The sequence below is a fragment of the Coturnix japonica genome, chromosome 5 (assembly GCF_054131305.1).
Source record: "Coturnix japonica strain WE chromosome 5, WE-NBRP24, whole genome shotgun sequence".
In the NCBI taxonomy this organism is placed as follows: Eukaryota; Metazoa; Chordata; class Aves; order Galliformes; family Phasianidae; genus Coturnix; species Coturnix japonica.
The window spans coordinates 52279615-52303565 of NC_140667.1; the positions used below are offsets into that span (position 1 = coordinate 52279615).

Consider the following 23951-nt stretch of genomic DNA (forward strand, 5'->3'; position numbering starts at 1 on the left):
ACCTAGCAGCAATTCATCCTGTTCAAATACAACCCTTTGAATGAGGATGTTGGGGTGGGTGAGAGAAGATGAGGGTTCCATGATGGATATCCACCTCTGTGGTGAGGGTCACTCCAGTGTGACCCAGCACCTCCCTGCCACCTGAACCCCAGGCACAGCTGTGCTGAGAGGCTCAGGAAAATGTTCATTGAAACATTTCACATACCCAAACCCTAAAAACAAGACTTGTGCAAACACGAAGATTTACTAACCAAGAGAAAATATAAACTGAGCTAAAGCTTCAGCAGTAATAAGAAGGAACAAAGCGGAAGAACATTTAAGATGCTGGCATTTAACAATATCCCAACACATCCAAATAAGGTACAGAAATACTTCTAAGCCTCACACAGTACATTCCATTGTGCCCAAGCTCTAACAGTAATCTAATGAGTTATCACAGCCCTGCATCCCTCAGAAACACCTACTAATGATGTCTGTAAGGATGCTTGGGAGAGGTGTTTAAATAAATAACGAGTGGCAAGCAGTGAATACAAAACCCCTCATAATCACACAGTGACTAATAACTGTTATTCTGAGCTGTAACAACGACTTAACCATGAGGAACGAGATCTCTGCAGTTAGGATATGCATGGGAATCCCTGCACCTGCCCCAGCCTTGCAGGGTTTGACGCATCGCAGTGCTCACAGATGAGTATCTCAGGACTCCTTGGCCCCAAGCAGGCTGCTCACAAACCATCCTTTAAACTCGAGATGATCAACAAAGGAGGCAAAACCCAATCATCTTCCAGCTGTTCACAGGCAACTGTACCAACTCCAGGCTGAGAAAATCATCTGCAACTGCACTGCTGAGTTACGACAGAGTAGTTGGGCACAACCTCAAACCCATCCACACCTTCCAATTAATAAGCATGAACTCAATAATTAGACGCTTCTAAGCAGCAATTAATTATATAGGGCATTTGCAAACCATACACTGCAATTCTAGCACGTGATGTTGGCAATGGTCGAAGAAGACAGCCCGGGGTTAGTGTCCATCCCCATCCACCACTTTCACCTCTTTCACCAGCTCTGCCCCTTTGCACCTGGCTGTCTCCCACAGCCAAAGCTGCCAACTTTGCTATTTTAAAGATTCATCTGGAATCAGGTCAAAGGCACGTAAAATAACAGCCTCATTTTGCTACCAAAAGGAAGTCTCTGCCCAGAGTGTTTTTACTGGAAAGAGATACGCTGCTTTTAAATATTTATCCCATACAGCTAAACTCTTAACCTTTAGATCAGGAAACATGTTTCCACATTAAATCTTCATTTGAATATGATTTAAAAAGCAACAACAGCAACAACAAAGACCTCATAGGGGAGATGTGACTCGGAGTTTATGCTATTTCTAGGATATAAAATACAGCCATACTGCTTGCCTTGCTAATGGCTCAAGGCTCTCTTCTCGCACCAAGCAAACCTCTCTCTCTGTGCACGAGTGCATGGCAAAAGCAGGTCCATGCTGTTCTCCTAAAGCTACTTTAGTTACATATGGACCAAACTGGAGTTTTCATCCCTCCTTCCCTCCCTCCACCTGTCCCATGCAGGTTGCACAGTGGTGCTAAAGGGAGAGTTGCCCACAGTCCTGACATCATCAAGCCAGCAATTGGGTAGAATGGGGAACCCAGGCAATAAGGATGCACCCATGGATGGAAGTATGAGGGCTGAGGATTAAATAGCAAACAAAGAGTCCTGCTGAGTGGTGCAGGGACAGAAAGAGCTGTGAAGTTTCAAGCTGTCTGTGGTGGTAAGGGAGATCTGACTATCTCCAAGGTGGGAGACTCCTCAGCTTCTCTGTTTCGCAGTCAGTGCAGTCTCTGAGCATGGCTTAAATGCAAACCCAGATCAGAGCAAAGGAAAGCACTGCTGCTGAAATAACTAGCTAACTGTCCAAGAGGACAGAGCATCAAAGTGCAGCCCCGGGGCTGCTGCAGACACTTGTGCCACACTGGAAATTTTAATGAGCATCTTCCAAGGGCCATTGGCTTTCACTGGGGAAGCGGCAGGAAGTGAGGAGGTGGCTGGGGCTGCCAGCTCTGTGATAGGAGATCAGCAGAGGGAGGGGGCAGCAGGGTGGAATGGCTTTAGGTCACGTTGGAGCACCGGAGATACATATAAAGAGTGGTTTGAATGCTAAGATTAGGCAGGACAGCCCAGGCATGAAACTGAAGAGCTGGAGACCGAAGCACCCGTGTTCCTTCCCTTTGCTATTCTCTACTCCATGGGGTTGCAGAAATGGGACACAGTGCTGTGTGCACCATCTGCTATGTCAGAGAGGAACGTGCAACTACCATTGGGTTGTCCTTTACAGCCCATGAACTCCACTCTCCACTCTGCAAAAAGTAGGGAGGATAGATTAAATAACAGATAATTAAATAACCAGAGAGGGTTTGCAACTCCCGGAATATTTTCAGAGGTAGTAGGAAACATGATGAAAAATTTATCATCAGTCTGACATACCTTTCAGGCTGATTAATTGTGCAATGGCGACATGTGGAGGAGATGGAGAGAAAGGAGGTTATTTGGTGTCAGAGTTGAAATAAAAATTCATGAAAAGGATGCTGGTTTGTTTGGGGCTGATATATACAAGAGTGCATACATATATATGCATATACAAGAGGAAGCTTTTCACCCAGAGGGTGGTGATGCACTGGAACAGGTTGCCCAAGGAGGCTGTGGATGCCCCATCCCTGCAGGCATTCAAGGCCAGGCTGGATGTGGCTCTGGGCAGCCTGGTCTGGTGCTGGTGACCCTGCACACAGCAGGGGGTTGGAACTAGATGAGCAGTGTGGTCCTTTTCAACCCAGGCCATTCTAGGATTCTATGATATAGAAAGCCATCCTAGACCAATAAAAGAACAACATAACAAACAAGTGAATGAACTCCTGACAGATGAGCACAGAGAGTTTGGAAGCTGCAAGGACACCAGTGAGACTGCAGCTCACAGCCAAGATCTCTGTCCTTAAATATACACAGAGAGATCCATGATTGCCTAAAGAATAACAATAACAACAAAAACCAGGAGAAAAAAGAAACAAGTGGAACTTGTGGTGCTAACTGGTACAGCATGGGAAATGAAAAAAAGACAAAAAATTGCCTGTTGAAGTCTGCATCAGCTTCCTTTCTCAGGGGTCATATCGCTTTCTCACCCTCTTCCAGGCATTCTTCTCCAAGTTCATCAATGTGATTTATCCAAGAATGTTGCAGTGTCAAGGGAAACAGCAATCAGCATTTTTCCTCCCATACCTCATCTAATCTTCTTCCTCCGAACAAACGCGCTGCCTCTCTGGGAGGCTGCTGCACTCACTGCTGCTCCCGGCCATGATTTACAATGGCACATAGCAAATTTTCTTTTCCAGTTGTTCTCTTCAAGAAACAGACTTATTAATCAGAGGCCTCTACAGCTGTATGCAAACAAAACGACACCTTCAAACACAGTCTGAAGGTAGTGCATCCTGCTGTGACGCTCCTCTGTCTCTCTAACACTTCTTTAAGCAATTACAGCTCTCAATGTAGGCAGATTTAGCTTAACTTTTTATTTAAAACATGGAGCTCTTTCGCTTTTAGTACAAGTAATAAAAATACCTCCTCTCTAGCACACGTTTTTCCAGCTACGGTGCTCTGAGGACTTAAACCAGCCCCCAGACAGGCTGACCTGAGCCACTGTTATCATATATGTTTCCAATTTATTCACAGCAACTGGCACCTGGAAATATGGGCCATGACCAAAAACCAACTGTTTATGTTTATTAATGAATAAGCATAAGGGATGGAAGATTCATATTCGTTTTGCCTTTATCATTTAATGAATGCTTTGAAGAACGGAAATTGCCTACAGCAAGGCAACGAGCAGCAACAACGCCTCCTCCCACATTTAATTTGGAGTCCTAGATTAGAAAGGAGAGACCCCAATCCATCCTGCTTTGCAGCTTTCAGTTACTGACCTGAATGCATTGGACAGACATAAACAAAATATATATTCCTCTCCTCTCCTGCAGGAAAGATTATGGCCATCAATATCTGATTTAGCCCTTCAATAAACTACTGCAGCCGCTTTGTGTTCCATCAGTTCAGACACCCAACTGAGGCAGACTGCTTTAGCGTTATTTCATCTAATTAACTACTTCAATAGTCCGTAAGTTCAGATTTTAAAGGTGTTCACATTCCAACACTGATGCATTTTCAAACAGAATTATCAGTGTGGGTTTCTCCATCATTTTGTAGTCATGTGAAACCACATATATGCATATTTTTAATTTACTGAGCTCAGCCTTCCATGACCTTTTCACTGACATCATCTGGGAAACCTTTCTCCCATTTTAATTAAACACTTCTGCAGCCTGACTTACTGTACAGAGCACCCTAAAGCAAGGACTGCGTTGATCTAAAACAGTTCTCCCCATATGGGCTCTCCTCAATCTAAAGCCCTGCAGGTGGATGGTCAGAGAGCTTCTTCCACACAATTGGACCTAAACCCTGAAAGCAACAAAATAAGATGTGTTGGTCCATTATTTGTTACTGAGATTGCTAAAATGGATTAAACTGAAGTTAACCTCAGCTGAACATGACTGCCCTTCATCTGGTGCAGCTCATAGCATAATGTGCCTCTCAGCTCCTGCCGACAGACCTGTGATGGGATGGTGTTGGGCCCAGTGTTATTTGGGATCCCCTTCCCAACACTGTCCCTCTGAACTTCTCTACAGGTATGTGGATGAGCTTTAAAACACAACCTAACAATAAATCTACTCATTTTTCTCTCGCTTAACCAATACCTTTTGTAAGTTAAGCTCCAAGCCAAGCTGGGATGCTTCATAGGAAAGAAGTGTTGTCACTCCACTTTGTACTGCAGATGTGCTATTTGCCTTCCCTGCAAAGCACTGCTTGCAAGGAACCAAATGGAAAGACATCCACTAAAAACACTTGGTTTTAGGTGCTTTTAAGGAAGCTAAACCTCTCAAACATAGGTATTGTTTCACATGTTGGGAAGCCTCAAAGGCACAATCTGACCTTGGCCATGGCTGTGCACCAGGGAAGGAAGAGATCCTGCTTTCAGCAGATACCACAGCAGCACGGACAGCTTTCCTACTGCTTCCCACTGAGGATGGCAACAAAGTAAAATCCACACAGAGTTCAATCCTGCCCTTGACTCTTGCAACACCACAGTGTGAGCAGGGGGGGGAGCAAAAAAAGGCTGGAGCAGATGCCCGACCAACTAGGCCGGTACCTCTGTGGTGACTCCTATGGGGCGCTGGTGCAAGCTGAAACCTGGATCGCCCCAGTAAACATCACCGAAGCATTACCAAACCAGCTACACAGTCATCTCACAGTGATGTGACCTCCTCTTTTATGGAGTGCAAAGAGGAAAGCACTTAGCAGGTAGACCATGTAATTTTTCCACTTCAGCTGTACTTCTCACTGAAACAAAGGGCTTTTCTTATTCGCACTGTGGGTTCATGTTGTGCTGTAACACAGCTCCTTCCTAACGTCACTGCTGGGGAACAGCGAGCCCTTCAGAGCCAGGTGAGCCCCCATGCTGCTTTGTAGCTGTAGCAGACTTTGCAGTTACATCGATGCTTCAGTCAGAACATAGAGCTCCTTGCTGGATTATTTTATTCAAGTGCATAAGGCACTTGTGGGCAGAAAATCCTTATTTCCTCACTGAGGAGGTGTGCGACGCCTGTAGCAGACTCTCACCTGCCAAAACACATCGGAAGGCATTGAGCCCAAATGCATCACGCCACAAGGCACCAAGAGCCAGCGGGTGTCCTGAGGCCTCCTGGAAGATAGAAGATGCAATGGAAGATGGCTTCAGCACTGTGAAGCAGTTCTCAAGATCCTGAAGTTCCTAGCCAAGCAAAAAGGCAGCGGAAAAGGACAGCTGACCTGGGAGCATGAAATGCAAAGCCCTGCTTTGCAGTTGATCCCTCAGCTGTTCCTTAAAAGCCATGTTGTTTTGCAAGGCCAAAAACCTCATGCATTCTCCTTACTGGATTAGAAGCTGGGAGAAAAGCACATTACTGAAGTTCCTGAGTAAAACCTGGTGATGAACTCACAGAATCACAGGGGCTGGATGGGACCTCTGGGGATCATCCAGTCCAACTCCTGCTCATGCAGCTCCCTATAGCAGGTTGCACAGGAAAGGTGCAGGTGGGCTTTGAACTTCTCCAAAGGGGACTCCACAGCCTCTCTATGTAACTTATTCCAGTGCTCTGCCACTAACACACTAAAGTTTTTTTTCTCATCTTCACATGGAACATTCTATCTTGTAGTTTTTGCCCTTGTCCTCTTGCTGGGCACCACCTGACCCTCACCCTTTAGATATTTATAAAGACCAATGAGATCCTCTCTCAGTCTCCTCTCCTCCAAGCTGAACAGCACCAGGCTTCTCAGCCTTTCCTCAGAAGGGAGATGCTCCAGGCTCCTATTCATCTCTGTAGCCCTTCACTACAAAGAAGTACCACACTTGTGAAAGGATTTTACCTCCACACTATTTCTACTCAGGATGTATTTATTGGCTCATACAGGCACTATTTCTCAAGCTGTGCCAGAGCCCATGTTCAATACAAAGAACATACACGTGTTCCACTGAAAGAAGCAATAAAACTACACCCAGAACATCTCAGCCAAGCGCACAACATCTTCAGCCACAGACCAATCCCTCATCTTGAAGCATTTCAAAGGCAATGCAGAGCTAATCACTGTGCCCAGGGATGCTGTTGCACCCAAAGAGCAGCTCTGTCACCTCTGATGAAACGCATCAGTTGCCATAAGTACAGCAGAATGCAGATGCTGTAAAAAATATTGTACATTAAGCAACTTTTGCTTTCTTCCTCAGCCTCCCAAATTTCCAACACTTCAGTAAATGGTAGAGAGCGGTGTAGTGAACCTCCACATCTCTATGTATGTGCATCACAGCACATCAACCCTCTAGAGATCCCTGTGATGGAAGTCACAAATACCCTACAGCATCAACCACCCGATGGATGCGTCCCAGGGAATGGGATCACTGCACAGCCACTCACCTCCTGGTGTCATATCCACCAGTCTCTGAAACCTGCTGGATGTGGGGAGGAGGGACCCAGGGAAGGATACGTGCTCTGGTTTTATAGGTTATGTCTGAAAACAGGGCAGCTGTGCATCACGGATGGGATGTAGGGCTAGATGAAGGCTGCATGAATTTATTCTGCATTGCTAAAAATGAGTACAAAGTGAAAAGGTTGGGGATCAATCACTGGAATTTCCTAATAGTCCAGGTGTCTGGGAGGACAAGTCTCCAGGGATGGCCAAAGCAGCATTTTCTATGAGCCCATCCCTCTACCCACAGAGATGCCAGGTGGGAGAGAGACATAAGACCTGCCTTGTGCTCCAGGGGCAAGCAGAACTCTGATCTAAAGAACCACCAGAGCACTGCTGGGATGATGACAGCACCACAACCTGTCCTACCAGGCTACGGGGTGGGGAGATGAGACACAGTAATGGGTAACTCAATGTTGAAACTGCTTACAAACCAGCTGACATGCCCAACAAGAGTAATGGAAAGTGCATGTACAAAGGTGCCCTGCTCTTCCCACCCCCTCAATCCCCTCCAAACACACCCCAGGGGTCCTGGGCCCAGCTGGGGACTGCCCACACTCGTGCTGACCTTCCCTGCCTGATCTGTTCATCCCTCCACCCAGCCATGAAGCGCACATCCCGCAGGGCCGAAGCACACCACCACACACAGCGCTTCATTAAAAGCCTCAGAGTGACAAGGAGTGTTAAGTAGATATAAAGGACATCAGTCATTTACCCATCTGGTGGAAAGTCTAGTTGCTGGCAGAAAATAGACAAGATTGTTACGGTGAGATCCACCATATGGCACCATTATGCAGAGCTTTGCAAGTGCTTTCTCTGAGCGTGCAAGCAAGATTTTAGCCTTTGAAGAAACGCCGTATTGTTAGCCCAGATACACAGGAGCCTTTTGAAAGAAGCTGCGGCAGATGGCTCAGCTTTGTTCCCTGTGTTCGAAGGCAGCTCGTCAGGACGTGGACATCCCCCCTCATGGGCACAAGGGATGGGCAGTGTTAGCATTGCCTCCCAGGACTGGTGTTGGTGTCACTTTGAGGACACATGCATGCCACCACACACCATGGCACACTAAGCATCATGATGGAGGACCAGAGGATGCTGGAAGTGTAGAAACAGCCTAAATCCAATGGGTGCTGCCGGAGATACCACACTCTGCAAGCTCTGCCCAACCTTGGTGGGATGCAGTGGTTGCAATGCAAGAAGAGCTGCACAAAACCATCAAGCCTCATCCCAGCAAAGAGAACTACAAAACACTAAACGTTGCTGGAATACTCTGCTTTTGTCAGTGACTCCATACCAGCACCTGCTCCTCCCTGGGTGGCTGAGCCTGGCCGGAGCCCCAGCAGGACACAGGACAAAGGGAAGCCTTTCAAATGGGGCCGACGCCTGCTTGAGCGACATCCCAACAATACCCCAACGAAAACCCATTCAACTCTGGTGAGGGGGAAGGAAGGGAAAGGGGAAAAGTTGCTCCGGGAGGAAATGGTAATCAGTCACTGACCACAGCCACAGCATTTCCACGTGCTCGGAAACAGAGCACTGCCTGCTCCTGTTGCTGGCTGGGATGGGATGCATCGTACCCGTGGTCCAGGCTGCAAATGGGGCATGTTTTCTGCTGGAAAAGCACCTGCACAGCCACAGCATGAAAATAAAACTACTCTGCAGCAGTTAAAATTCAGTGTCTACATACAGGGCAAGCTGTAAAACACATGGCAGGAAAGCAAAACAAGCTTCTAGCTAACCATGGGGATACAACTGCTGGCTTAAACCTCTCAGCAGCACAAGCCCTCATGTTTTGCTGCTGGCCCAGCACAATCACAGTTTCTTTCTGAAGGTTATTGGACTCAGATGAGCAGGCACACTTAAAAACACCCAGAGTCTTAAGGATTTTTGGCAGGGCTGCTCCAAAAAGAAAGGTTTTGCCCTTTGATGCTCAAGGTCTGCAGAGTGGAAACCTTGTGCATTATTTGATTGTGTGGGAGGACTGTCCCCAACAGTGACCAAATCCAGGACCAAAATCTTCCCCATGTACCACTCCAAGCCTGGGCTAAAGGGAACAAGTGGTGCAGAAAAGTCTCCATGAAGCCACAAGAGAAGAGTTGGCAGAGCACCAACCTGAGCTGGCAAAGCCTCCAGGTCCCCTCCAGCCCCTCTGACTGCTTTTAACCCAATGATCAAGAACACTGAGCCCTTTGGAGGCAGCTCTGGTCCCACAGAGTGGACACATGCTGCCCTGTGTCAGACACTCAAGTGTGACCCGGCAGCACTGGGGCCATGGTGCTGAGAAGCGCCATGGGGCTCGGCAGGCATAAAGTTCAACCTGGAGCCTCTGAGCGTTTTCTCTGTCTCTCTTCCAAATGTTACACAGTGGGTTTATACAGAAACAGTGGGATAGTTTCCAAACCATTTAGCTAATGCTGAAATTTAATACCCAGCACCAACAGGTTATGGAGAATAAGAAGGAGCTAGTTGTAACTGGGGCGGGGGGGTGGAGGGAGCTGTGTCTTTACTCCTCAAAATGCCTTTTGGGGGAATCAGCCCTCGTGCACCCATAGGGATCAGATCAGCCTTCTTTTCCTTTCGGGCTCAGATAAATAACATTTTTTGGTACAAACCAAGGGGTTGCAGCTGATTGCATAGGAGCACAGCAGGGACATGCTGCCTGTCCTTCCCAAATGGCTCCAAGCCTCAAGGGAGCCAGCACAGCTCCCGCTGACCCCACTCCTGCTGCAGCAGCTGCCTCCCAGCTTTCTTCTCAGCAGCAGCTGGGGGAAAAAAAAAGCAAAACTTTGGCAGCACGGAGCAAGGGAAACACCACAGGATGCCTGGGTCCGGCTGGTCCCCAGCAGCTCCGGCCTTGCTGCACGTGCAGCAATATCTTCACAGTGTGTCCTGTGCTGGAAGCATCCACCCAAATCTGGGGGGAGATGCTCTGAAAATCACCTGGCAGCCCACTCTGTCCTATTGCTCATAGACAAAGTCCTTTGGGATAAACATGTTCTGGAGTGGCCTGGATCACCAAATCCAGTGACTGATGGGACATGCTTATCATGAGGTGGGACCAGCCAGCACCACAGCATGACCTTCTAACTTCTGCTATACAGCAAAACATCGCACAGAAATTCCATTTCATTGTCAAACCAGCTCAAAGAGAAGCATTTCTGGTCCATCTAACAAGCCATAGAGAAATGTGAGAGGAAATTATAGCTTCTTTTTGCTGATGTCTTTTATTCTCCTTGATCCATCTTTTTCAGAGTTTGAGTACCAAGGGACAAAGAAACAATATCTTGACTCTCTGAACATCAGTTTAGACTGTTACCAAGGAATCCTGCAAAGCAGAGTGCCGGGCAAGGAAATCTGTTTTGCAGCTACAGGGGATGAGCAGTTTTTCCAGCTCTGACACCACTGTATCACCCCAGCCTCCAGGGGCGTGCAAAGCAAGATATGAGCGCTGCTGCTACCTGCCCTCAGAGATCAGTACTTTCCAACAAGAAAGGGAAACCACCCCCAGCTGGCAGTATTACATGGAGGAGCAGAGCTCAAGGTTCAGCCCTCAACCACTCACAAGAGCAGCCCCTGATGCACCCTTCAAATCAAAGCCTGCCTGAAAACACGATCCCAAGTATGTCCTCACTGGACAGACTAGAAGGAGGGAGGGGGAAAAAAGGGAAAAGAAAATATACAAAGCACTTTACTTACCACCAGCTCGGTGAACATGACATCAAGCTCCTCCACTGGCGGCATGGGCAGCGCGGGCTCCATGGTCTGCAGGGCGAAGCTGCTGTCATTGCGCAGCCGGTACGTGATCTCGGGGTGGTCGCTGCTGCGAAAGCAGCAGAAGATGAAGGAGATCCCCCGACCGCTCCTCTTCCTCGGGGCCATGGCCGAAACGCTCCACGTCCCTCCCTGCTGGGCGCTAGATCCTGCGGAGAGAGGACAGAGAAGGCTCTGGCAGCCGCCCTGCAGCGCTGTGCTCCCGTCCTGCAGAGAGGAGGAATCAGAGCCACCCACGCACTCAGCTCCGAGGGGAAGAAAGGAGACCGTTTACGTGCCAAATATTTCTGCTCAGATTTGACATTTATGGTCCGGGCAACCTTGAGGACCGTGCTAATTCAAGAGATGCCTTTGCTTGCCTTGTGTGGATGCCATCAGAGCAGAAGGACATGCTGGTGACCCCACGCTTGCAGCTCCGCAGTGTACCAGGTCCTGACCCCCAGCCATCACTGCAAATCCCAGCGCAAACCCTGCTCACGTCCTCACACCGTGCTGCTCCTGCGGGCCCAGCAGCCAGACCAGCCCGGTGACAGCGCGTGGTATATTTGGGATGCTGTGGCCAGGAGCAGCTGGATGCACACTGTGTCCTCAGCACATCAATACCTCATACAGATCAAGAAGCGCTGAGCTGTCGAGCACATAAATATCCTATGGAACTCCACCGCACTCTTAAACGTGCTCCTAAACATCCACCAGCAGCCGCCAGTTGGGAGGCTCTTTTTCACGGAAAGTTTTACTTGGTTCTAATTAGATAAACCCTACTTGGAATTCCAGTAAATATTTACAAGACATGAATTTAGCTGATAAAAATCACACGGTACCGGTAGCTCAGACTTTCCTACGCAGTGCTTACGTGGAGCATTACTCAGTTTGTTCGGTTTTGCTGATTTCTCAAGCTCACATCAGGAGTGATGCCTGTGGCAGGAGGGTAAACACGCAGCAGCCAGCATGACAGAAATGCCACTTGGTGCCTGGCCCGACAGATTATGGCAAGGACCAGCCAAACACTGCATAGAAAGTGTGACTGACAAGGGTAAGAGTCAGCACCACAAGGGGATTGCTTGCTAATAGGAGTGAGGATAGCAAAGGAGCACCCCAATGAGAAAAGTCAACTAGCAAAGAGCAGATTTTTTACAAAGCTTAAGCTTTTGAATTCTAAATGCACACTAACTGAATATCCACTTGTTTAATCTCTGCAAAACACAACACTGAGATGTTCAGAGAGAGGGCAAGTAGCCACACACTACCAAGGTTAATGCAGAAGGGTGAAATATTCATTACTTGGATTTACCAACAAAGTTAAGAGGGGACTTGGAGAAAAGGTCGACACTTGGACAGAAGTCTGATTTCCCCAGAGCCAGCACTGCCATCTGACCACGTGTTTGTATGCCCAAAATACATTGGGCACCATGTAGAGTCAGTGATGGAGGTGGGTTGGTGGCAGATCAGCAGTGGGACCCCGCACCACCACTTGCTTGCCCTGAGCAGCAAACATTGCCTTCCTGAAAGAGAGACCTTGCAGCAAACTCAGGCTTACTCAGATAGCCTTAACTGAGGATCTGATCCTTGAAATTCTTTTCAACTGCATACTTTCAGCACACAGTGTAAACATCTGCCGCACCAAGAGCCATGGGAAACAGTTACTCGGTCTTCATACAAAATAATCCCTAACTGCGCAACTGCTCTGTGCCCAATCTGGATGACGCTCCTCTCCAAGAGCCCCAAATCTCATTTCACATTTAGCACCTTGGATTTGGAAAAATGCAGCCACTGGAGGAATTTCAGCTGCTGCAGAATCTCTCATCACAGCTCCCAGCCAGACTGCACCAGAGCAAATCCATTAGCAGCCTGCTGGCATCCATCAGGTTTTAGGAGGGTTTGAGACCCACTGGACAGCTTCTTTCCTAAGGCTAATGGGGAGGCAAACAAAAAACAACACACAGACCTGTTTCCTCCAACACATAGAAAACTCACTGCAGGCTTGGTTTTGCAGGACCATGTTATGCTGGGGAATAAAGGCAGAGGATATGGTAGTGATATTCCAATTCCACGTGGTGTGATTCCCCAGTTCCAAGGCACAACAGCTCACACCTTGCATAGAAGCTTGGTTCCAATCCACACACACTCAGCTGTGCAAAGTTTGGCCATTTGGTCTTGCTACTGAATCAGGGCATGATCCTGCTCCCATAGCCAGCATGCTTCACAGACAAACAACCACACAACTGGAGCAAACCAGGCTGCTCTCCTCTTCCACAGATGTTCACCAGCCCCTTTTCAACACTGCATCGACTTTGTCCTTGAAACCTGCTGCTACATATGAGCTCTGACTTGGGCTTGCAAAAATGGTGAGGGAGCTTTTCTCAGAACAACACTTGTTCTTCAGAGATGCTTGTTCCTGTTGGTGTCTTACTGAAATCTGAACGACAGACCAAAAGGCAGGATTTTATTCTGGGCTTTAAAGCAGGTAGTAACCAAGACAAGGTATGTTTGAGTTGCTTCCAGCTCAGGAGCTATTGAGGTTACTCATTTTCATTTATAAACAATTAAAAAAGGAAACACCTTACAGTGCAGGCTGAGTGGGCTGTGGGGTTATTAGCAACAAAGGCTAAAAATGGTTAGAGAAAGAATATGTTAGCTACCAGGCAAATAGCATTAAGCCTTGAGAACACTGATGAATATTCATTAATGTGATGGATAAAAATCAAAACACTGCTTCCTGGCAGGTCATGGGGAGTGCTGCAGACAACACAGACTGCCTTGTTGGAATGCAGACCAGATACACAGCCTCCTCTTTTCCCTGTAAATTGTACAGAAATTCATGGAGGAAAAAAAAGAAACCCAACTACTTGCAATCCAGCAGCTTGCACTAAGGAAAATGAAAGGGACCGGTTTCATGCAGCGTCACTCATTAAAAGTCCTGCTCCCACCTCCCATCTACACATTGGAGCACTAATTACATCAATAAATTCAAGTCAGATTGTGATCTAATGGTGCCTTCTGGCCTTTACTATTGAGCGGGCCAGAATAAATTAAATTTAATTGCCACTGTATATACTGAGCCAAGGAAGATAGGCTGGGAAGGGTCATGGAGGGAACTTCTCGCCAAACCCCCTAATCCCAAGCCAGGACTGATGGGGCTGAGTCATTTCCAAAGCTGCTTTGATTTTACAGAACAAGGGGTAGAAATGTGCATGGGATGAGCTCAGCTGGGACAAACCAGGAGCAGAGAACGCAGCATGGAGACCCAGCATGTGACCTGGCTCTCACACATCGCATCTAGCCAAGGTCTTCTCTGCTGACTTGTGTCAGGTGGGCCCTTGTGTAGGTTTACAAAAGGTAAGCCTCATTTCTATTGCAAATCCACAAGTGATGGCCATCACTGTGGCTCAGGAGCTCCTAAGGACTTATACTACAGTAACATGGCAGAACAGGAGAAAGGATGGCCACCGCTCTCAGGCATGACTCTCCATCTCTCACCTGTGCACATTCTGAGTCATCTCAACTAGATCCTTTCCCATCAATGCAGTATGTGGGAATTAAAGAGCAGCTTTGCTTGTGAGCTCCCAGGGCTGACAGCAGTGCTTGCGTGCCACAGCTGAAGCTGGCTGTCTGCAAACTCCTGCCTTCCACGGGAACCACCCCATACATTCCTGCTGCCTGCTCGCTCAGTCACATATCCATGTCTGGTTTTGTTCCCCAGGGGAAGTCAGATGAGGATTGGGAATGATACAGATAGGACCTAATTAATTCCGAGACATTTGCTCTTGGCAAGCTGGACGAGATAAAGGGAATTTGTCTTCTCTGAGCTACAACGAACAACTCAAGCAGGAGGCAACACATGGTCCAGGACAAGAGCCACAGGACAGCAGACCAGAAGGTGTCCGGTCCTTCAGCAGGTATTACCCAGGTGAAAATATAACACACTGCAAGGGAGCAGCTGCCAAAAGCTAAACTTGAAGCTGATGCTGGATAAGAGGAGATGTTTTGCTGCTACACAATAGAGATGATTCGAGCTGATTAAACTACTTCTTGAAATGAAGACATTGGGGTTGTAAGGCACTGATTACAATAAGAATCAGATCCATGGAGTCTCAAAGCAACCCAATAAAATGACAGCTTCAGAAGCATCTCTCTTTGGTTTGTAGCATCCCCATTAAGTAGTCGCCTCTTATTTAGTAAAGGTAGGGGTCTCTGAACCTAAGGAGGCTGTCACAGGGTCTGCAACTGTCAGAGATCCCAGATAAGTCAATGGCTTCCACCTGCCCTGTGCAGGTTTTCTGCTTGTGCCTGCTGCTCAGGACCCACATCCCTGAAGGACGAGGAGAGAGCAGGGCAGGGCACTTCCTGGCAGCTGGCACTTTATCCTGGTGAACCATGCCAAAACCCTGCACGAGTGTTATGACGGCATTTCAACTGTGATAACAGCTTAGGGCAAGCAGGGCAGCAGGGTCATGTCCCTGGCTGCCACCCATCCCAGCCCTCCTCCTCTGACCCTTGCTTTGTCCCGTTCCCCCCAGCAGTGGCCTTGTCCATTCCCCTGCACTGCCATGTTACCACTGAGTGGTACAAAGCATCAGAGAGGTGCTTTAATCTCAACACCTTCCCCTCCTGTCCGTGTTGCTCAGCTGGATTTTTACAGCTTGTTCTAAAAAAGCCACAAGGGGTGAAATGAAGCTTTGGGTAGGAGTTAATCCAAGCAATCCGCACAGCCACTCCCTGCTTTGCCAAACAGCCATAAAACACAGATGAGGGAGGGTGCGGGGAGGCGATGCTCCTTTGGAAATACACTACAAAACCAAATCAAATCAAAATTAGAAATAAAAGAGCAGCAGCAGCCCAGCTGGGATGGGACGATGCGTTCACATCTCTACAGCTCCTTGAAGCCCATGGTTGGGATCTGGCTCCCCAATGTGGGAGCCACCATAACCAACCAGGGACTCCACACAGGCTGCAGAGAAAGGATGCGGGGAGAAAAGTGAGCCCAAATTTGGCCCCACCCCCCTAAAAATAACCACCAACCCAACATCGCCCAGAGCAGTGCTTAAATGAAATCAGTCATTAGGAGAAAATTGGACCCTGGTGTCGCTTCCGCCTTTGCTTTAAGGAAAGGAGAGCAGCAATTACTGCTTACATATTCAGCAGCCTCCTTGGCAAGCTGAACTAGGCTGCATGGAGCAACGTGCCTGCGACTGATACCCCAGTGAACTGGTTTGGAGCCAGCACTGGTATTGCTGCGGTCTGCAACACGAAAATACACAGAGAGAGCACAAATGCATGCAAAGGAGCGTGCATGCTCCTCTTCACACCCGCCTCCAAACCCACACGGGAGCTAGGAGCTAAATCATCAAATATGAATATTAGCTTGTTGTTTTTCTGGCTCTGCTCCCATCCCCTCCCCAGACAAGAATACAAGAACCCGAGCAAGCTCTTTCCCAACAGGGAGCTTTATTTCAGCGTGTTTCACAAGGTGAAACTGTTTTTGTGCAAGTGTGGTGACACTCGCTGACCAGCTCCACCAAACCCTGACCCATTTCAGCATTTCTGCCATGCCAAGCCCTGGAGTTTCGATGCAATGTGGGATGCTCTGACATTTCTTCATTGATGCAAAGCAGCCTTGCTTGCTGCCAGCGGTCAGGAGGGTCCCCCAGGGTGTCCTCAACCCTGTACCACTTGTGACAGCACATCCGAGGCAGAAGTTAGGCACCTAGAACATTGCTCCTGTAGATTAACCCATCCCACTGCTAAGCAATGCAGCAGCCTTCCTCGCTGCACTTCCCCATGCATGCATAGCATGGTGCCCAGCCGATCAGACAGAACAAGTGTTATGTTCCATTTATTGGCTTTCTTTCTTTAAACTTCAGAATCAAGCCCTTCTTTGGATGAGCAACTCAAGAAACAGGACTGCATCGGTGGGAGCCACCTCTGCTCCCAGCCCAGCGGACCACAACCCATCCCCAGGACACAGCCTGCCATTGCCCCAGTGCTTTCTATTAAAAGCAACCATGCAGACTCCTTGGCCACAAACTCCCACGCAGACCCCTTTCTCAGACATAAAGCTGTTTCCACGCACAGACCACATAGGAGACGAATGTTTATGTTTGGCTGAAATACGTGCGCATCGGCAGGACCGCAGTTTAGACGTTGGAGGAGGGAGAAAGAAAGGGGGAAAAAAAAACCCAACAACCACAAAACATTTGGCCAAAAAGCCCTGAACCGTTTGATGATGGGCTTTTCCCATGAACCCACCTGTGAAAGGCAACAGGGCAGAGCTTGGGAGCTCCCCTAACCTATGATGCCACTGCAACACCTCTGGGAGCCGTACTGTATTGCTATTGTGGGCCAGCTGTGCATCAAGCACATGGGGACGTGGCCTTAACACCATGAGGGAACACCAGCTGCCAGCCTGACTCATGGCAAAAATCACAAGAGCTGTAATTCCCAGCACAAGCAAATCTCAAATTCTTCAGTTTCATAGATTTATATACATACATACAGCTGCCAAATCCTAAACTACCCCAGATCCTCCTCCCTGTTTCCAGAGATCCTCTTGTATTCCACAAACTAAAAAATAAAGGAGGGTTTTGCATCTCTGAATTTCACTCTTGCTGCACAACCCCAATGTGATAGCCGTGCCATGCCCTGATTTGGGCAGGAGCCTGCTGCATTGCACGCCCCATCCACCAGCACCGCTTAAATGACAGCACTCACATTAAACTGCTTTCTGTATTCTTCCCTCTTATTGTGGCACTCATCATAAAGCGAGATGTACCTCTGGGCCTGCTGTCTTGAGAGAAGATGTTTTATTCTGCTCCTGGCCAAGTGAGTTTGCAGAGGCATCTTGGAGGCTTGATGGTAAGATTCAGATTGCGGCATGAAATATTAAAGCAGTTTTTTCACTAAGCTGGTACACAGTTATGTACGGGGATTTATAATATGTCCAAAAAAAGCCTGCTTTATTCTGGCTGTACAATTTGACAAAGCTATTCACAGAAAAGAACAGCAGCTCCCATGCAAGCACTTGCCCAGCAACACAGCACAGATTGCAAGTCCTTTCTCCAGTACATGAGCAAGGGGATGGATCCTGGCTCTTGTGGGACCACCTCTGCCCTAGAGGCAAGGTTGGGTGCAAGGAGAAGACACAGCCCCTCACCCCACCACCAATGCAGGGATTGATGCTGCTCAGTGCACAGATGCATTTGACTGGGGAAGGTGCTTCATTTTGCTTCATTTTGGAGGATTAAAACCAAACCTTTGTTGAGACTTTCCCAGCCAACAAGACAGCACGCAGTGCAGCAACACCAACAGTTCATCATTAAAAGGTAAAATCTAACAGACACTGAGCTCAGCATCGATGCCAAATCCTCTCAGTGGATCACAGACCACCTCCCACTGAAGCTCCATCAGATCAGCTTGGGCAAATGCCACTTATTTCAGGAACAAGGACAACAGACAGGTAACCACAGACAAGACCCAGTTAGGGAACCTAAATAAATACATATGTACATTTCCTAATACTCACTAGGGTGCTAAGTGACCCAATTCTAGAGAGCACACGTATGCCTTTTTCCAGCAGATGGGCAGATCTGTGGTCCTTCTTTTGCAGAAACAAACACTAAAACACATGGGTTGGTGGTGGGAGGAAGACATATTTTTCCCACTACAACTCCACGGAGTGTTCTGGGGCAAGAGGAAGCCTCACCTTCCTCCATCCCAGCTCCACTCTTAGCATGCAGCACTGCCACAAGCTGATATCCAGTCCTGTTCCATTTCCATCCCTGGTTTTGTTCAAATTGGGAAGAAATACACACACTAAGCTAAAAACCACCACCACAAAGCTGACAACACACAGACACAAAGCCCACCTCAGTGTACCACAACTTCAGAAGCTTCCCAACACAGCAGGACTGCCTTCCAGCCAGCCAAAGCACTGCCACAAGGAAAGCTCCTATCTCAGTATTGCTCTGTTTACCCCAAAGGATGTGGATTTAAGTCGCTGCATTTCTGAGATCACTGCAGGCTCCAAGCACTTACTTTGATGATGCAAAGCTTTTGTCAATAAAAGCTCAGCAACCTGGCAAGCGGGGAGAGAGTGGAGCCACATTTCCCACTGTTGGAGGATATTTGTTTGCCAATTAGCCTTTTCCTGGAGAACAACAGCTCAATACAAGCTTTGCTTTATTTTAATTTCTCCCCTCACCCCTCCTCCACCCTCCTGCTTCTCCAACGAGTATCTGGACTCTGACTCTGATTTATCATATGCAAAGCCTCACTGCTGAACGTTCCATTTCACTGCTCCCCATTTCAGTGGTAATCCTCGGGGTGAGATGGGCTCTCCCGCTGTCTAACAGGGGAGGAAGGAAGGCAGGTTTTTCCTCTCTTAAGCTCTTTAATTAATCTGGCATTGCACACAGGGCTTTTGAAGCTGTTCAGCAGCAAACACCTGCAGTACAGCAGCTCAGCGACGTCTGGGGCCACCACCACGGCATGGAATCAAGGAGCTACCAGCTGAATCCCCAATGGCCAATCTAGGGTCATGTTTGGGGATTTTCGGATTATCCATGCTTAAGGTAAGGCTACTAGAGCTGCTGGTATTTACACAACTTGTGCTGCGAAGCAAGCTTGTGTTTATTCTTTCAAAATGGAACTGGTTGAAGCTGCCATAAACAGGAGACCATACTGAAAGGGGCCCTGAAGGGCTGATCTCTGAGTAGATTATTAAACTCATGGTCCAGAAAGTGCCCAAAGCCAACAAAACAGATTCACTGGGTCTATCAATAGCCCTACACGCCACAAGCCATGTGAAATGCTTATTTCCCTTTAAAGACTTTAAAACACTGATATTAATCCAGAATGATTTTTGCACCCCAAGTATGAATCTGGGGTTGAGAATTCCTTGATAAAAATGTCTGATAGCAGAAATTCCCCACCGGCAACTCACAGCACAAATACCTCCCACTGCTTCAGCACACAAAGGCTGGGAAATATACGTGAACTCACATCGACACGACGTGATGCTGCACAACTGCACCAAGATGGCTCGGGGAAATGAGAAGAGCTCCAGCACTGCGTCTGATCCTCACCAGGCTGGTAAAAGCAGCAGTTTTTATCACATTACACTGAAAGACTGTTTGCATTGGAACGTAAGAAAAAAATAAAAGCAGGCAACCATAGCGGACAGATCTAATTGGCAGGCTTGGGTGTATTTTTTCAGCTCAACATGATATAGATGACGGCAAAACCTCTGCTATGTAGAGGATGGATGCAGGCTTCCCATTAGGGATGCTCAAGTCCGCTTCCCTATAATTCAGCACTGGCCCAATCAAGGCACACCACATTCATCGCCTGTCCTCCCACTGACTGGGAAGTGCAAAGGCTTGCTTTGAGTCTGGCCAACCCATCTGCTGCCAGGGATGGGTTGAGAACTGGCCCTTCCTTAGCACAGCATACAGACAGAAGCATCCACCCAGTGAAAATCCCAAGGGGATGCATTTAAAAAATCGATATTGGCCATTTAGGTGCTTAATCCAGGAAAGTATCAGCATCAGCAGCATCGATATAAACCAAATTTAAGCACAGCAAGTACATACACAGGCTTTGTTTTCTTGTGCATTGATTGAACCTAATCTGTCTTTTCCCTCAACATTTTCAAGTCCAAACGGAGTATTAGTAGCACTGCTGATGCTTCAGGCACCCTGTCTGCCTCATCTCTGGAGCCTCTTTGATGCAGTGCTGCTGTTTAAAAACCAAACCTCTTCCCTCCATGATCAAATACTTCCAGTAAGGAAACCCCCTGTGAAGGTGCAAAATCACAGTGACAGCAGCCATCTCTCCACCAAAGTGACATAGAAGAGTGTTGGGTTTGTTTTTGCAGGTATGGGGTTGCACTCACTGTAAGTCACAATACTAAAGTTCCCATTCCCTGTTGATGTTTACATAACTATCTCCCTTTTCATTAAAACTGGGAAACAAACAGCCTTACAATTACAGGGAAATGCTTGAAAAAGTGACCCAAGGGTACCCTAAGAGGCTCAGACACTCCAGGAGAAGATAAAATTAAAAGCTTCAAACATGGTTATCTCATCTTTTGGAGATAAGATAGCAGAATTTGGCGTTCCTCTGTTTGGGACCTGCCACCCCACAAGCACAGACACCTCCCCAGCAATGGCTACAGGCACAAGAAAGCCACAACATCACTGGTTTCTGCAGGGATACTGCACTGTGCTCTGCCCTCCCCCATCACCCAGTCTCCAGCTCTATGGAGACCCCTCAACATCACCACTTTGTTCACCTCCACACCTCCTCAAACCACTCCTGAACGCTCTTTGCCTTTTCCAAACTCCTAGTGCAGATACCTTAACACTTGCGATGGGAGGCCAACACTTCTCTCCATCAACACCAGCTCAATCAGCTCACAACCCAAGGCAACAAAGCCTTCAGCTACGGTGTCCCTGTTCATCGCAGGGAGCTTGTCCAGAGGTTCTTTAAAGGTCCCTTCCAACTCAATTCTATGATTCTATGATTCTCTGGGAGGGTTTCCAAGCCCTGGTGGCAGAGGCCTGAGGCCTTCACTTCTGCCCCTATACAGCCTCGTGCTGCTACTGGTGATCAGCAGTTTGGGGACATTCCCTGAAAGCTGACCTCCCCTCTTGGCTTCAGGGTGACTTACTGACTGCTCCGCAGTGTAAAAAGCAAAAAAGACACCCCAAAACACTCCTTACATATTTCTTTAGCAGCACTTGCAGAGAGGCCCATCACCAAGTTTCTGGCTGCAGCTTTGCATTGGCCCCAAGACAACACAGAGCCCAGCAGGTCTAACCAAGCCTGAAACCCAGCGAACTAAGCTTTATTCCTCAATTTTGTGCTTCATCATACACACGATAGGAGGGTGAGGAGCCAGCCAAGCAAACGCCGCAAGCAGGGAGAGCGGCATTCACTCAGCTCACAAAGCGGTTAATGGCTGTAATAATAATAAGAAATAAATAAATAAAGCTGCAAAGCGAGCGGAGACGCTGACTTCTGGCTCGGGGGCTGCAATGGAGCCAGATCATCTGTGCTCGGATGCCCACCAGTAACGTTTTCAACACTCAAGACATGAGATGGAGGTGCCACAAGGGTTGGCTGGGGGATGTTGCTCAAGGCCTGGCTCCCACTACCAGGCCGTGCCAGAGTGCCCCATGGGGGGAGCAACCCCTCATCACCAGAAGCACACCAACACCTCATAAACCAGATGCCAGTAGTCCTACCAACATGTCACATGGGTGAGGAATGCATGCTATGCAAATCCAGCCTGAGACTGTTCCCTGTCTAATCTAGCTTTAGATTCAAATGCTTATTACCATGGTGTCTAATTGGGTAACACATAACAGCAGGTTTTAGTTTGGGCTCCCAGTCCTTCGTCTCTCTTCTTATTAGGGAAAATAAGGCACCATATTTAAAACGGAAACAGAATAAACGTAAAAATATATCAACATCTACCAGTAACAACCAAGCAGATACACAAACATTTGGCACCTGGTGGGGGAAGCAGCACCATGAATATCAGAACTAACAAAGAGGAGGTTTGTGCCGGTGAACCTATGCCATATAAACTATATTTATATTAAGGCTGCAAGATGAACTTAGATTTATTAGACAGCAGAGAATACACGTGGGCAAGCATTTTCCCCCTGCAACACCTATGTGCCTGTGCAGAGTCCTGCAGCGTGGGCTCTCTGGTGTAATGTAATGCATTAAACCCAACTAAAGCACTCTTTATGGCTTGGGTGTTCATAACATTTATGCTTGTTCCCTGGCGTCTAGTACAGACTGAGTTTTCATTGCATCCCTTCCCTTAATAGAAACCTCCACAACACCCTTCTAACACGATGACTGCTTTGACGAAACTTGTAGCAGCTCCCCATATTGGAGATGAAAATCAGCCTGGAAGGAAGGACAAAATCAGCCGATGGAGTTAACAAATTGTCAGAGGAGGGGGAGGAGGCACAGATCTACAGAGCAACATCAAGGCTTCCTTTCATTAGGAAACTATTAAAAACCATAGGTTAACTTTAAAAGATGCACGTTATTACTGTGAAAAGCAAGGCAGCTGACACTCTACCTCTCAGGCACATGTGCTCCATGCTTCGTAACCCACTGATAGAACATTCTAATGCTTTGGAAAGAGAAGAAAAACAAGTCCAAAGGAACATAAGGCTGCAGCTTGGAGTGTTTTCACAAGCCTTTTCAGAGACCAAGCTGGATGGTGAGGGCTGACAGGGCTGTCCCTCTCACTCTGTGTCTCATCACCTCTTCCAGCTCACAGCAGCAAATCTGGGGGACTTTTCCTCCATGCTCCTGCAGCTGAGGTGACAGCAGGGAAGGTTAGATGTGGTGGAAAGATCTCTTTATCCATGGCACAGAGGGAAGAAAGTCTTTGCCAGAGTCTCCATCCAAGGATATGGCTGGAAGTGTTTGGGAAGGATTCCTTCCCAAATGAACCAGAGAAATACATTTGCTTGGCCTCAGGGCCTGAGCACCCCAACGAAGTCATACTCATTTGTGAGCCTAAAAAGAAAGCTAACATTCCCATATTGGCAGTTCTTATCACTTCTCAGACCAACTCCTCCCCCAAGATAACTGCCTCAGAGAGGGTCCTTCATCCCACTACAGCACAGGAAACCATGGACAGTCCACATACATATACATTTCCAAGGGGAAAAAAAACACTGTTCAAAGCCTCCAGTGCTGCATTTTTGATCACTGATTGTGACACTGTGGATAACACACATGTTACATGCACACATTGCTCACAGAGAAACAGAACGGCAACCTATTAGATGTAAAAATAATTTAATGAATAAGTATATTTAGATTTATAACCCCACAGCAGCTTTATTTATAGGGATGCCAATCACTTTTACACAGATATAAAACAGGCTGGCAGAATGCCTTCCTCTATATCCAGAAACCCATCTGTAACAAATCTAAGCCGTGATATCTCTGCATACATTTGGCCAAACAATAACGCTGCCTGCCATCTTGACATCAAATGTGCAGATGGGCTGGGGGAGCTCTCCAAACCTACCACACAGCCA

General features: G+C 47.7%; 1 protein-coding gene across 4 annotated transcripts in view; it reads right to left on the reverse strand.

Annotated features, from left to right (window-relative positions):
- DAAM1 (dishevelled associated activator of morphogenesis 1) overlaps positions 1-23951 on the reverse strand; it is a 76634-nt gene that overhangs the window by 36344 nt on the left and 16339 nt on the right. For all 4 annotated transcript variants that reach the window (XM_085549627.1, XM_015865786.3, XM_085549626.1 and 1 more), the window contains one exon: positions 10804-11027. In XM_085549627.1, the coding sequence (XP_085405753.1) occupies positions 10804-10986 (183 nt within the window). In that variant the 5' untranslated portion in view covers positions 10987-11027. The remainder of the gene's footprint in view (positions 1-10803; positions 11028-23951) is intronic.